Source organism: Planococcus citri, chromosome 2, assembly GCF_950023065.1.
Source record: "Planococcus citri chromosome 2, ihPlaCitr1.1, whole genome shotgun sequence".
Classification (NCBI taxonomy): Eukaryota; Metazoa; Arthropoda; class Insecta; order Hemiptera; family Pseudococcidae; genus Planococcus; species Planococcus citri.
This window is the reverse complement of record NC_088678.1, coordinates 39,396,332-39,412,823: the sequence shown is the minus strand read 5'-3', so window position 1 is coordinate 39,412,823 and position 16,492 is coordinate 39,396,332. Positions and strand designations below refer to the sequence as shown.

Sequence of the window (16,492 nt, the reverse complement as noted above, 5' to 3'; positions counted from 1 at the left end):
GAGACTGATGTTGTGATGTGAACTCGAAGTATCGAATAGCGGTAGCCTTATCCGAAATGGTACGTCTACGTAGGTATTTGCTGACTAGTTTTTACCTATACAAAATGGCGATAGGCGCGTTAACCTTTACAAAATATTACATTTCTGTAACATAAAAGTTGGATCACAATGTTATCATTTTAGAAAATTCGTGTATCAACTATTACGATAAAATATCGTTATCGAAACATAATCCACGAGAGGCTTTTGTTGAGTTTTAAACTGGGATACTTTTCTGCTACGAATTCTTTCGCTTGTAAGTCGTCGAAGTAATCGGACTTGTGCAGTGTGGTGAATTTGTGTCGGGGTGAAATTATTAGCATTAATATAAAGCGAAGTCATCTATCTGCGCGTGTAAAGGTAAAGGTACTAAATCGAATCGAGTGAAAATTATCGTATTGAGATTTTTTTGGGTAAAAATTGGCGTTATTCGCGTGTCGCGTTTCGATATAGGTAATCGAGATTCGAGATTCAAGACCAGCATTGTGTGATAACGGTGTCGCTACGCATCGTATCGGTTATTTGTAAATAAGATTAAATCCATTTCGAGATTTTTTTTGCACCGTCGCCGCAGCTTATCAAGGATATAAGTTAACGCACGTATTTAATTATTCGAATTGTGATCTCTTCATTGTTAAACATGTCGGACGACTGCCTTCGAGAGACGCGAATACGAGATCATCGTCGAAGTGAAGCTTTTTTGTACTGTTTCTTCGCATATGTATCGGTCTGCGAACTGCGATTCGCTATTCGCTTTATTTCAAGTAATCAAGTGTAAACTCGTTTAGCTGGCGTGTTTTTGTTTTCATTTTTAACCATCACCTGTGCAATATGTGTAGATGTTTACGATATTGCTGTTTTTGCTTGTATATGTGCAATAAAAAGTGAGTATTGTTGTCCGGCCAGTTCTGCTAATGTAGTAAGTGCCTCTATCAACACTTTGTCTAAGTAATTATTTATGATTTCGAGTGTAAAATTTCTCATCTCGTGTTACCTACTCTCTAAGTCTAAGTTGGCGAAATTGGCGTTGATCTTGGTTATTTGGAAGTGGTGAGATGTACTTTCACTTGAAATAAGTTGATAGGTAATGTTGTCTGAAATTTTTGTCAATTTTTTTGTCGTTGAAATTTTGGTTTATTTTTGATCGTGAATTCTAATGAGATGTATGTTGTGAATTTTAAATGAGCCAAAATTGCTGTCAATTTTACTGATGTGGCAGTAAGCAATCTAAAATGATCGATTTCGCTTTCAATTTTTCGGAAATTTACTTCTTTGGTTTTTTTTTTTTTTTTGAAAATTAAAATGGTAAAATTTTGAAAGTTTTCCAGAAGTATGAAAATGAGGGTTTTGAATTCACTTTTAGTAGATATATTTTAGTGTTAAAAAAATAAATTGTTCTATGATTTCGATGGATCTGAATGCAAAAATGTTTCAGAGTTGGCTCCAATTTTGAATTTTTTAGACAATCGTTTTGATCGATAATGAATTCTTCAGATTATTTCCTCATCAAATTGAGAACATGGGATCCTAATTTTAATAATGGTTTTTTTTTCAATTTTATCCAATTCAGTGATGTGAAGGCTTGATCTGAGTAGATAGTGTGCTTGTGAATTTGTAAAACTGACGATAAATTACCATTACCGTAAGCTTAGTGAGTGGTAATCGAATACATAATATTCGGTTTCCTTTTTAAGGTTAAATTGTAATTAAAATAGGTAAATAGGTACATGTTTTTTGCGATAAGCCTTGTTGAGTGGAAGTTTGAATGAAAATGAAGTATGTTCGTGCACTTCTGATATAATATGCAGATTCAACGTTCAAAAGTTCATTTTTTTGCACTGTTGTTTTTTTTTCTTCTTAAAACATACGAGTTGTATTTGTATTTCGTACTACACTAACATGTATGTAGTTTATTGTTACATTTCGTGTTTAGAAACTAGCGGTGGCGACGTAATCAGATGTCACGTGCGTCCAAGCAAAGTCTTCTAGCTTCTCGTGAATAATCGAAGTTGATTACGATATCATAATAAAGCGTGCTAGATTGGTGTGCTTTACTCGAAGCATGCATCAGTGCATAGATTAAGGATAGGTATACTCGTAGTTGTCTTCGACTGCTACCTATTCTGTTCAACAGATGAAATTTCATCTTTTAAGGCTCTAGATAATGGTCAAAAATATTTTCTACCTACAGTAGAGTCTGAATTATCCAATTTTCGAGTTATATTCGGTACTTCATTCGACCCACCAAGTTTTAAAAAGACCAAAAATAATGTCCTTACTCTGGAAATGTCGGAAAATGTTTTTGTCAATTGAGTGTATCGCAATCGTTTTTTTCTTGTGAAAAAAATTGCTCTTGGCAAGGAAAAGGATGATAGTAGGCATGTAGTACAAATTCCCTCCATGGAAATTTTGTTCGAAATTTCAATGCTCTTAAACACTAAATTAGTTCACTTTGGTTCAAAGTTGAGCTACTGATATATGTACCCTAAAAATTGAAAATTACCAAGTAGAAAACATCGGGAAGAAACTCCATACTCATCTGTTTGAAGAGGAGATTATGTGCCTCAAATTTTTCAAAAATGAGGAATTTCTCCCGCGCATTGGAAGTGCAGAAAATTTTTTGAACCAGTAAAAGCTAAAAATGAAAAGAGCATGCAAAAATATGTCACCAGCCAAAATTTTAGAATCTGAAATGCATTTTTTGATTTTTAGTGAATTTTCAAAAATTGAATTTGGATCAAAAATGCGAAAAAATTGAAAGTTTACCGAATCGACCTAGAAAGCTAAAAGGTGTGGATCCTATTTTCAACCACCCGAATCCGCTGGAAACAGATTTGAAATGTTCTAAGTCGTTTTGAAGCCTCTAGCAAATTGATGAAAATTGAAACTTGTACGAAATGCTAAAATTCACGTTGCGTGCTTTTCCGTCTAGAGGCTCGAGGCATAATTTGTCAATTTCAGATTTTCACAAAATTTCATTAAAAACTGTCCGAATTATTAGCGACCCATCTGACTTATTAGGTACATTTTCAATTCAACATTATCAGTTTCTGCCTATTCAAAATAGTATAATTATTTTTTCAATGATTTATTGAAGATTTTTGAAAAAAATATGAGGTTCTGAAGCAACAAAAACAAATTTTGGAGAATTGGTGCATAAAACAGTCATGTGAGTCGCTAATAAGCACTAATCGCATTATACATGCTGAAGTTGATTTGGACAGTTTTTATGGCTCTTCATGAATATCAGAAATTTCCTAAACATGGCCGCAGGAGGTTCCAGAACGGTTTGAAACTGCCTTCAATCGATTCAGAAGATCGATAAGAGGGTTTCTACCAAATTGCAGCTGTCTAGGTCACTTTGGTAAAATTCTGATTTTTTTCACATTTTCCCAAAATTTGATTTTTTTTTTTAAATTCACCAAAAATTGAAAAATGTACCTACCTATATCTACTTTGGCTCCTGAAATTTTTCTTTGCGTGCTTCGACTTAATTTTGTCTCGTTCGAAAAAATGGCCCGTTAGGATACCTCTAGTCATTGGAACAATTTTTTGTGTAAAAAATTAAAATAAATTATTTCCAACCTATTTTTGAAGTGTAAGAGTTGTGTAAAGGAACAGAAGAGAGAGATGAATGTCCTAAAATTTTGAAAATTAGTATTTCTTTCATTTTGAAAGTAACGATAGTTCGCCCAGTTCAAGAATTCTTTACTAATGAATTTGGAGCGTGAGAGATTAATGAGGCCAAATTTTTTCATTAGATTTCTTAGATTTTTCAAAGTTGAGAAAATTTTGGTAAGGTAGTGTAGTAGGTTGGTAATTTGGTTCTTTGCTCTATACCAGCTAGTGCCAGGCATAGAAATGAATATCAGTAAAAATGGATCAAAATATTGGACTATTGACTCAACCAATTATCTACCAATTGTAGAATGGAATGTGATTAATCAATTCGATAATTAATAAAATCAATAGAAAAACACTAAGTAATTAAAAACGCATCGCAATACACTTCCACTAAATGTAATTACACGGGCAGCTCAATCAACCGAATTTGAATGAACGAATACCGCTACGAACTGGGTGTACCTGTTGAAAATTACCATTTTTTCCAGTGTGCTAGAATTCCTTCAGATGGAATGAGGGGCTGAAGAATATTTTCACCATCCATTTATTATTCATCAAGAGACATGAAAATTTATTGGCATAATATTCTCGTACTAAGGTTACAGATTTAGGAGGTAGTATGGGAGTATGACGAAAAATTTTCCATCAAATATACGTATTACGTACTTCTGCAGGATATTATAACAGCGAAAATGATTGGGGGGGGGAGGTACTTTTACTTTAGGTACTGTCAAGTTGATAAGTTGATGGGAATTATCTCTAAATAAATTTCAGAAAAGAAAATCATCGTCTGCATACACTTACTACACGTAAAAATTACTTAAAAAATTGTTCAAAATAAAAATGAGCTGAAAAATGTTTTTCTTTAATTATTTCTTGTAATACACGTATTAGAATATTATGTGTAAGCATACTCATCGAATACTTATTTATCTAAAAAAAAAAACAATTTTTGGTACCTACGTTTTTTAAAAAAAGGAAAAAAAAACATTGAAATAATAAAAAATTAGAAAATAGGTACGTACCTATACCTAACCTAATGATCATCAAATCAAATCATTTATTGCAGTAGACAGCTTTAGCTGTAGGTATTTACAATGTCAATAAACTAGATATTAATTATAACATTGAAATTGATAGTACTGCCGGATGGGGGGGGGAGTGAATTGAAAATACAGATAGGTAATTAAATCATACAAAATATTCAGAAATACTCTTTCGTGAGAATAAAAAGTTTGAAATGAGAAAAATAACACAAAACCACAAAAAAAAACATATTATGAGATACAGCTTATGAAAACACAGTAAACAATAGTTATGAAGTCATTGCGTGTATTCGGCCATACTTTTTTAAAAAGTATTTACATAATATCATAGCGATGAAGCTTCTATTGATTAATTTTATCTAATTAATTCGATTTCATATTTATTCATCGTCAGTTAGATCAAATTAGCCTTTAAAAAAAGCGACTAAGTATCTAAAATCAGAAAATTCAGAATACAGTAATGCGAATTTATTCAACATATCAGTATTAAAATAATTTTATATTATGTGTATCCATCAGTGGTGCATGTAGTAACGTAGTGGAAGTAGGAAGGTGGAAAATTCGTCACCTTCTTGTCTGCTTTGCAGTGTAAATAAAAGAATGAGCTTCCATTTCATTTCTACATTTATTTATTATTGTTTTTGTGGTTGAAAGTTGTGTTTGGTTTTATGATTCTGCGCAGCCCTACAGAAAAACCAATGCTTCATTTTTGGTATTTTTTTTAATCTGATTTTGTGTTCACCGAAAATCATTTTTTCTTCATTGAAAAGTACCTATACATATTCTGGGTTTTTTGGTGAGACGAAATTAGGTCTCAAGACTAGATGTAGCTAGATGTTAGCGGGGGAGGGGTACCTATCAACGTGAACTTGACCTGAAAATAGCAACAATTAATTATTAATCTGTAGTTTGAAGATGACTGAGTAAAAGAGGATGGAAGGGAGGTAGGTATGAAAGACCTTGCTTCATATTTTACTGCTTCAAAGTATTCTATAGGCCTGTCGATATCTTTAAATCTAGATAAGATCTGATGAAAATAACTAAAAAAATTAGTATCTACAGGTAGTTCCCGGTTCACAGGCGTTACCTCTTTGTTTATTTGTTTGGTGAATTATTATTCCAATAATGCCAATTTGTTTTTAAAAAAATAATCTCGTACATGGGTAGGTGAAATTTTAGAGAAAAAAAAATACCTCGATTAAATTTATAATCTAGGTCAATAAGTAGGCATACACGGTAGTTGATAACTTGATAAGAAATTTTCAAAATATTCTCTTCTTCTCCTTGAGATTCGAGCCTGCTTCAGACGAGTGCGGAAAAGAAAAGGGTGACGAGCTCGAGGATTAAAGTACTCGTAACGCGCATCTGCTTTGCGCACAAGTGATGCCCATTAGAACATTGTAAATTTTATGAATTTAAAATTGTAAATAACTAATCGAACGCCCCTTCAGTACATTGTGTAGGAAAAATAGTGATTACTAGTCGCGAGTAGAAAATTTTCGTTTTACCTAGTTTGGGTTCCATCTCAAACAAAACGAACTTCACTTCAGTTTAATTTCGCTCGCAATATGGTTATGCTCACGTACTCGCATACCCTTGGAAAATTTGATGAAAAAGTTTTTGATGTACGAGTATTACGAACTTTACCGGTTTCTGTTTTGTAAGTAAGTAAAATTGAAAATTATGATATAAAAACAAATTGTACAGGTAATAATATCAAGAGATGTAAAAATGAATAGTACAAATATTAGGTATTGATTTTGAGGCAGGTCGGTTTTAAATCAGCTGGAATTTGAGACACAGACAGTTTCCCTCTGTGCTCCAAATCAGCAAAACTATGGGTTGATGTTTCGTGTTGGAAAAATCAAATTCTAAGAGAACTTTAGCTGTTTTGTGACAATGATTTTTCTACAGCTCGTGAGTGGTATGTCATGTCAAATTTTGTTCACGATTTACTTCACAGAAACGATTTTTTTTTCATATTTACTTAATTTTTTTACATTTTGGATGTTAGAATACATTTACTCGTATAATAATTTGAGAATTTAACCAACAAAAAAAATGGATTCGTGATTCATTTAAAAAAAAAAATCAAATAAGGCAGGAAAAATTTAGCTGCCCGATTCAGAAATTGAAAGTTCGACGTGACCAAACAACCTTCAGGTACAATGTTCCAATTCCACTTGAGCTGAAATTTGACTCACTGAAAGAGAATGTTACCCATACCTGAGACCTCAAAACTGAATTTTGTGCTCCTCAAGTTTATAGTTTGACTTTTGGCGAATAAAGTCGACCCCGTGAATCGATTGCTACCATTTTTGAGCCGATCCGAACCCTCCAACGAAAGTTGATCTTTCTTCAACAACTTCAAATCGCTCCAGAAAGTGTTGTAGGTAATCTACTTCGGAAGCTGAAAATTCAATCCTGAAATAAGTTCGACTTTTCGAATTGATTAGGGTAGATGAATCGTAAATCCGAGATGACTGGTTGAAAACGGTCAAATTAAAAATTTCAAATTTTGTAGAAAAAAATTCAAAATCGTCAATTTTGCGACAAATTATTCAAAACTTTTGCTATCTCCTATAAAGTCGTCTCCTCGAATCGATTTCGACCATTTTAGGACCGATCTGGATCTACTACCAGCAATTTCCAATCGCTTTAGGAAGCTATTTTTTTTCTGAATATTCATTTTCAAAATTTATAAGAGTTGCTGATTTCCACAATTCACTAGAACATACTTATTTTCACATCGTGATTAGGTAATTTGGAATGAAACATGATAAGTTGTCGTGAGGATGTATTAGTAGATTTCATTATGTTTAAAATGTCAAAAATGAGATCACAGAGGGCCTATGAAAATACATTAGGTCAATTTATGCAACTATGCAAGCGTTGGAAAAACGATAACACTTTTTTTTTGGATGACAATTGTGCTCAAATGCTGAAAAAAGTTCACAATTTTGTAAAATTGCTCATGTTTTAGAAATCTGCTTACGTAGGGATAAAAGTTCGTTTTATTTTCATCAAATGTAAAAAATTGCAGCATCAGAACTCCCCAACTGGAAAAAATTTCATTTTGGAAAACTATTAGACAAATGTATCGAACATTTTTATACCTCCTTGAATATGAATTTTTGAATGCTTATAAAAATCAAACGTTTTATTTTCATTTTCAAATTCCTACACAAAATTTCAACTAATTTTCATAGTTTTTAAAATTCTATTTATTTCTTATTCAGAATGAAATTTGAAAACGTTCTCAAATTCACAAACATTAAAATTTTAACAATTCTCTCCGTTTCATTCCTGTTTTTTCATCACGTGGAAATTTTTTTGTGATTGTTGAAATTGTCAAAAAAAGGGGCGTGAAATGATGTTGATTGTCTTAATACATATTTTGAAAAGTTGTATTCCCTCCATTTTCTGAAATTTTTACTCTGCGTGCTGCGTTGACAATTTTAGCTCTAAATCTAAAAAAAAAAAGGAAAAAATGGTCTAAAAATCTGAGAGCAGCTCAGGAAAATCATTTCTTTCACTGATTAGACAATCTGGGCGAAAGATTTGAATAGGTACATCTTATTCTGTTGGTTTACGAGTATTCGTACCCATGTAATCCTCATTTTTGAAATTGAGACTTGTTTTTTTCTGAATGAAAGTAGGGTTTATGAAGTTATGTAGCAACCTGATTTTTGATAAACAATCATAAAAATTTCAAAGTAATGATGCAAACGATGAACGATGATCTGTAAATTATGAACATTTTCTTCGAAATGAATTCTGATTTTATTCGAAGATGAAATCAGGAAGTAAATGGCGAAAATGATCAATCACCTATCACAATTTCTGCTCGTTTTTTCATTTCAAGTCGTATCTGCATCGATAATCTTATACGGAATTGGAAATTTCATTAAAATCTAATCGAACGTAAATAAAAAGTAAGACTAAGTATCTGTAGTCCTTTATCGATCATACCTTTGAAAAATTGCTTCATAGGGTGCTATTCACCTTATTGAGATGTAATTGGCTTTCATTCATTAGTCTTTTAGCCTAATTCCGTTTTCATTCACGTGTATACTAATGTGTATAAACTCGCGATAATAATTAAATATCCAATTTATTAATCTGTTGTTGAGCTACTATTTCTAATCTCAACCTGTTTCGTTTTTTTTTTTTTACAGGGAAAAACCACTAAAAGAACTGAAAGAAGAAGACAGTCCAAGATGCAATCAAACTTTCCTGAAATACCTTTGCCTGATTTCGTTAGTAATTCAAAACGCAGCTTACGCCTTGTTACTGAAATACAGCTTCATGAAGAAAGACACATTCATCACATCGACAGCAGTCTGCCTGTCGGAAATACTAAAAGTAGTATGCAGCGTGTTGCTGTTATTCATATTCGGAGAATCGCGAAAAAAAATCGGTTCGCTGTTTTACAATTCTGTGATGAAAACGCCGATGGACACGTTAAACGTGGTTATTCCGGCTGTAGCGTACGTTGTGATGAATAATCTGATGTACATCTCTAATCAAAACCTGGACGTAATCACGTTCCAGGTAATTGGCCAAGTCAAGATACCGATGACGGTAATATTCTCGATGATATTTTTACGCTCGACGTATCGCCGACTGCAGTACCTGTCGTTGATCATACTCACCATTGGCGTCATGATCGTCGTACAATTCACCGAAGTCGATAGATCCAAGTCGCGAGACGATCTCAGCGCCAACGATAAAGTCCTAGGATATGTTACCGGTATCATAGCCGCGTTGTTATCCGGCTTCGCCGGAGTTTATTTCGAAAGGATACTCAAAACCACCACTCTCTCGGTATGGGCCAGGAATCTGCAGCTCAGCTTGATATCGGTACCGTTGGCCTTCCTGCAAACTTTCACCAAAGATTATTCGCCGGTCAGAGAGAAAGGATTTTTTCACGAATATACCAACATCGTGTGGCTGATTGTGGTGTTGCAGACCAGCAGCGGATTGACCGTTGCGTTATCAGTGAAACTGGCTGATAACGTTTCCAAAGGGTATGCCTCGGCTACCGCCATCATCGTGTCCGGATTCGTTTCCGTTATCCTGTTCCATTATAGTGTTAATTATTTATTCGCCTGCGGTGCGGCCCTAGTCGTTATGTCTATACCTATGTACGCGATATCGTCGTCGTCCTCTAAAATCCTACCGGAGAAGATCGATTACGAAGGCAAGGAGTGCTATATTTGAAGCCTCCTCTGATGGTTGTCGTCATATACTCAGGTGAGCTGGAAAATTAACCAGTTTGATTTTTTTTTTGTGTTATTTCAACTACATATGTATTAGCTTTAGCATTAAGGAAGGAATGATTAAAAATCATCATTGTCGATTAAAATGTAGCTTTGCTCAACGCTTGTGCTAGAAGGCATAAATGTCACATCGTGTTTGGGTTTTCTGAAACTTGCCTTGTAACTCTATCAAAGAGACAATGAATTAAAAATTTCCCACATTGATTCCGATATAGTCACTGAAGACGAAAAATTGAAAAAAAGTATGTACTTTCAAATAATACATAGGTAGCCTATCTTTAAGTTGTTGGAAATTCGATTTTTTTAAGCATCGATTATGTTTTTATGGAACCTGTTCTGGTCATTTTTAAAATTCAACAACACCGGAATTAATGTTCGAAACTAGAAACAATTCAATTGACTTTATTTTTTGTAAAATTAGAATGTTTTGAATGTTGTTTTTTTTTTTTTGATAATTGAAAAAATTGTGCTGCTACCATCTCGTAGAAAAATTCATTTCCAACGAAAATAAAAAGCTTATTGTCATTATTATTTTGCCTATCTTTAATCGTGTGAACGCTATTTGAAGAATTCGAAAAATCTAGAGGAAATTGTATTTCTTTTTTCTCCTCTTGTAGTCAAGCTTGCATATATCTCCTTCAATTTCAAAAAAATCGTAAAATTGAGGTAACCATTGTATAGGAAATTCAATCTTATCTATAAAAAGAGCCCAGTCAATATTTTTAGTACATCTCCAAAGCTGAAAGAGATACAGATAACAGATACCTACATCAATTCAAATTTCAAAACGAACAAGATATATGGAGAAAATATTTTTTAGAATTTTTTTTTCAAATCGATTTTTTTTTATTTTGAAGGTATCGAAAATTTGCAAAAGACTTTCTTAAAATAGGAAATTGAATTTCCTACACAATGGTTACGTACTTCGTTTTCTTAATGTTGTGAAATTGAAGGAGAAATACTGGCATAAAAAGGAAATGGAAAGAAATTGTACTTTTTTCTCGGAATTTTTTGAATTCTTCAAGTAGAGCTCACACGATTAAAGATAGGCCAAAATTGAAAATGACCTTTTTTGTTGAAAATTGATTTTCCTCTTGAATCTTTTTGCGATGGGTTTCGAGCAGTTCTGGAACCTTTGATGAATTTTTGGGGTGTCCAGTTTTTGAATAAGATTTCCATGAAAACAGTCAAAATCATATTCAGCCTCTGTACAGGATGTGTGACAGTCCTCCAAATCCTGCAAGTCTTTTTTTTTTTATCGAAAAGTCCTCTTTTTTTATTTTTTTCTCAAGTTGAATTTTTTAATCAACATATGTACCTACTCTCTTTGAAGAATTTTGAAAAAATTCATTGTAAAATTCTCCATTCGCCAACTAGTCACTTTAAAGTAAAAATTTTCCAACTTCTCAAATCTCTCCATTTCTCAAAAATTGGAAAATTGGCAAAATTTTCTGTTCTCGCTTCTCCCGTATTGAAACTCGTTCCTTTCTTCTATTTTGAATAATTTTCAAATAATAAGATTGCATTTTTTTTTAAATTATAAATCTGTTGAAAAAGTGTGATAAAAGAACTGAAACCTTTTTCAAAAATGTTCTCCCTTCCCTTTTTTCATACGTAATTTTCAAAGAATCTGTTTCGTTTTTTTTTTTTTTTTTTGATTTAATACGTTGAAGAAGTAGTAAGTATAAAAAACATTTAAATTAAAAACGTTCAAAAGAAATTTAAAAATGTTGAAGGTTTTGTCACCTCACCCCCCCCCCCCCCCCCCCAAGAAGAAGAAATAATACCTAAAGTGTTTGCATAATGTCTTGCCTACAAAAACCCACTCCCCGAAAATAATCTTGAAATATTCAAAAACATTGAAAAAGCGAAAAATTGAAGTGTGAAATTTTGACCCCTCCTCTTTCCCTCCCAGATAACGCAGAGTCTTAAAATATCTGAAAAATGTCCTGCTTCTTCTTATTGACGGATAAACCGTTTTTGTGAGTTTTTCATTTTACTCGTATTTAGGCACAAATTGTCATAATCCGTTTTTTGCCGGTTCCAATTCATATTTTGACCACTTTTTTTGGACGACTGCAGTATTCAAAAATTCGCCAGAGGTTTAAAATCGTTCAAAAGGACCACAAATCGATTTTGGTGATCAAAAATGGGGCATGAACTCCAATTATATAAGCTTTTATGTTGATAAGTTCGTGAACAAGAAATTATCAACTTTTTTCGAAAGCAATCTTTGTTGATAATTTTGGACTAGAATTAGTTTTTGTTTGAATTGATAAAAATGTTGGCCATGAAGACGGTACCTAATTCATGTTTATAGATGCTAAATTTTAATTATTTGCCTGTTTTGTTTTTTTTTTTGAAATTTTGTTCAAAATTGTAAAAGTTTAAAAAATCGCTGGAAGCTCCAGAATAGCTCAAAACTACCACCAATCGATTCTTGAAGCCAAAAATGTAATGTATTCTTTCAAAAATAATCCCTAGGAACATTTTTGAATTTTAAATTTTAAAAATTTCTTCCAAAATGGATCAAAACAGTCGCAAAAACACTTTCAATTTTATAGATACTTACTTAAGTTTAGAATTTCATTTTTTCAAACCTGTTGTCCCCAAAAATGTTCTGGAGACTTCAACGTGGCCCTGCACTGCTCATTGATTTGAAAAGTTGAAAATGATGCATGAAACAAATTTTAACTTTCTATTTTAATTTTTATCAAATCTCGAATTTTTCTTGGAAAATGAGCCTACCTGATTTGAATATTCTAAAATTCACCAAAAAACAAAAACTGAAGTTCAACACTTGAAATTTGCTGAGTGGTGTATTTTTGGATGTTTTTTTGATTTTTCGTCATACCTCTGAGGACGAGTGTGTTATGTTTTCAAGATTTTGCATTATTTTTTTTCTGTTGCCTCTTCGTAATTTCAAAAGTTTCACTAATTTTGAAATATACTTTGACTGCCTTTAAGAGAAATGTTCGTCTTTTGAAAAAAAATGAATTTTGATTTTCAAATTTTTTCGGTTTTTGAAGAACTTTTGAGAATTTAGGCTTAGTAATTATTTGTTTATGGAAAAAAAAATGAATTTGAAATGAAGTAGGTAACTGGAGTTTGGATTGTATTCCACTTTCAACTTCAAAATCCAAATCGATTAGTGATAGTTTCCAGCTATTTTGGAGCTTCCAGCGGATTTGTGAATTTTCAAAGCTAGAAAGATTAAAAAACCACGAGTACAAATGAAAATTTGAATTTCTACATTATATTATTTTGCTAGTGGAAATAATTTTTTTCAGTTCCCATGTAGAACGGTTCAAAATGGTCACCAGTTTATTATTATTCAAGTTGAAAATACACCATTTTTGCTATTTTTTTTTTCTAAAAAATACGTTTCTTGGGATTTTTTTAATCGTAATTTCCTCTTAAAGGATTCCGCGAACGACTGCGTACCTAACTAAGTGTATACCATGTAAGATTGTACGTTGTTTTTGAGGGGAAAAATAAATAAACAACGTTACCTTATACCACGATAACATTTTCCTTCATTATTTATAAATATACGAACACTGAACACCGGAAAATTAAACCAAACAAGATTATGCACCTATTTCTGTTTATTAAAGAAACCTGGCTATTCTCTCGTATCGATATTATACTTAAAACTTGCAAACTTATCAAGAATCATATTCTAAAATACGTACAATCGACTACAGTACAGCTCACGTGCTATTTATTAATTTAGGTGCCTACCTTATAAAGAATCATATCTCTCTAAATACCATTAGTGGCACACATCTTTGTTTAGCTCGCGATATGATAAAGCTGAATTTTGTTCTTCAATGTCAATAATATAATTATGTAATTTGTGTTTATAGGTCGTTAAATATATGTAGTATACTTGGATGAAGTGGTTATAGATATGCCTTGAAATCTCTCGTACGAATGCAATCAATTGAAATGCAGCTGCAATAAAAGCTCTTCATCATTACCGGTATTGGTTTTTTTGCAGTTGTATTGTACTACAACGACGGTGTGATACGAGTACGATATTCGATGGAAAGTAGTCCTTTACTATACTTTCAATTTTAAATCTACGTGATTCGGATAGCGAAGCTGAAATCGCAAAAGCTTTCTAATTTTTAATTAAGGTTGTTATTATTTGTGTTTTAATCTTCAAGTGGGATATATGTTCATATGTACGCGTATTTTTTTTTTTTTTTTTTTTTTTTTTTTTAGAAATATTTCGTTGCGAAAGGCGCTATTTATGAATTTACTCTCGCATTTTTTATGAATGTAATTAACTTGAAAGATTGCACGTTAAAATACTCGTACTTCAGATATGAATCGTACGTATGCAATTAGATTTATCAACGATCAACATTCGTCGTGTTAACTGTTAGTGTACGAGGATTATGTGCCATTACCCAGTATCTATGTCTGCCCAGTGTGAAATTGTTTTCTATTTCATATGTACGCTTGTATTTTTTTTTTCAATTAAAAAAACTACACGTGCTAGTAAATTTTAAATTCAGTTGATCAGAAAGTTTTTTTTATGCATGTTTCATCTTATTTTGAATTTTTATAAAATACGTATTTATGTCTTATATATTGATTTTTTTGTTCATTTTGTATATTTTGTACAGTATTTGTACCTATATTTATGAATTTTTGTTTTAAAAAATTATTGCATTTTTATTCGTGCAATTTTTAATTTTTTTTACTTCGTTATGTACCTATTGATGTCAAAATTGACTTATTTATGAGATCAGAGACATATCTAATTTGTAACGTGATTTCGTATCTTTTCATTGATTTAAGTATTTATTTTCCAAAAAAAAAAAAAATGTTACAAATTGAAAAATGTGATTTAAAAATAGATATCTAAAGCTCAGTAGAGATTTTTAATATGTGATCGTGGGTATATTGTGTAATAAATTATACATTAGTATTGATCTGTTTTGGAAGGACTGATATTTTATTTCTTCCTCGCAATTTTTATATTTAATTTATTATTTATTTTAATATCGAGTTATGTAAATTTCGCGCATTTTGTTGGTTTTAAATTTTTTGTATTATTATATCAATCAGCTGTGACTGTAACAAGAATGAAATTGTGTTCGTTACCGTTATTGTGATCTTATTATTTTAATTATGAAGTGATAAACTTGAATTTGTCTTTTTATTTTATTGTGTTTGGGAAGGGTAGCAAATTGCACGTTACAGATTTTAAAATCGAAAAAAAAAGTTCCTCAGTCATCAAATTATTTATAAATTTCATTTCTGATTCATTTCATGAGTAATGATTCTCAACGATTTTCTGATAAGTATCGAGAGAACTGCGGATGTAGTAGTTTATTGTTGTTCGAATGACTCATTGTGATGAATTTTTCATCAATAATGTAATTTTAAAATAATTTGATTGATTTCATTAAGCAACTTGTGCGTACCTGTATGGATGAGGGAAAGAAAAAAAAAGTATCCAAGTTGTATTTTCAATTTTGTGCCAAAATTCTGAATTCGAATGAGCTCCATCGTCTCAAAATTATGAGAATTTTCGCTTATGTATACTCTTAGTTCCAGAGACCAAGATTTGGATTTTGCTGGCCCATCTCAAATTCTGAACGATCAACAGAGGTCATTCGTAGAAATTCAGAAATAAAAGCTGATCTGTTGCCGAAAAATTCGAGATTTTTTGAATTTTTTTTTTCAAATTTATTTTCTCAAAACAATTAAAATTTTGAACTGATAATTTTAATTCAAAATTTGAACTCTTTAATAACTATGAGAATTTTTCAAGTCTCACATTTTTTCCATTTATCTTGAAAAATAGCGTCGATTTTATAAAAAAAGAAAGAAAATTATACTTGAACATTTTTTTCAGTTTTTCTCTCTTTCTCCCTTTCTAGTCAAAATTGAGAAAAAATAGAATTATTGGAAAATTTTTTAGAAGTCTAAAACTTTCTTGTTTCAACATCCCTATTTATTCCCGAATTGGGTAAAAACAATTTACGTTTTAATTTTGGGAACCCCCCCCCTCATCTTCAACTTTAATTTTATCAATGTATGGATGAAAGGGTCGTTCTTAAATCTTGATAGGTACGTCTTTCGAATACTGTCCCCCACCGTCGTTTTGGATTCATTTCTATGAAAAAAATATTCTGAAAATGTATACCTAGTTTTGACCTCCCCTCTCCCCCTTCCCTGGTTGATGAAAAGCTAAACTTGTAGCTCTCTACATTTCTGGATATTTCCAAGATATGAAACCTAACTCATTACAACTTGATGAGTTTGGCCAATCACCTTGCTTGGGGACAAACTGAGATTTTTTCGAGAAATGGTTTAATTTGTTTGATAATTTTTTTAGTTTATTCAACTTTGAAGTTTTTTTTTGTAAAGCAGATTCGTTTAGAAAGATTTTGTCCAGAAATGGTAAATTTTCAAAAAAATTGACAAACTTGAGTTTTTTATTTAAAAAAAATTTCCACCTCAGAATCTTCTATACAAAGG

The 16,492-nt window shown here is 31.9% G+C and overlaps 1 protein-coding gene across 4 annotated transcripts; it reads left to right on the top strand.

The window, feature by feature from the left end:
* The first annotated feature begins 80 nt into the window (after positions 1-80).
* On the top strand, positions 81-15,167 carry LOC135835733 (CMP-sialic acid transporter-like). 4 transcript variants are annotated; one of them, XM_065350138.1, is made up of 3 exons: positions 81-923; positions 8,888-9,965; positions 13,861-15,167. In XM_065350138.1, exons 1-2 carry the CDS (start codon positions 871-873, stop codon positions 9,930-9,932), a joined length of 1,098 nt encoding a protein of 365 aa, XP_065206210.1. In that variant the 5' UTR covers positions 81-870; the 3' UTR covers positions 9,933-9,965; positions 13,861-15,167. The 4 variants fall into 4 exon arrangements, with proteins under 4 accessions (XP_065206210.1, XP_065206211.1, XP_065206208.1 ...); XM_065350139.1 differs by having other exon boundaries at positions 81-958; XM_065350136.1 differs by lacking the exon at positions 81-923 and adding an exon at positions 6,054-6,369.
* The last annotated feature ends 1,325 nt before the right edge of the window (positions 15,168-16,492 follow it).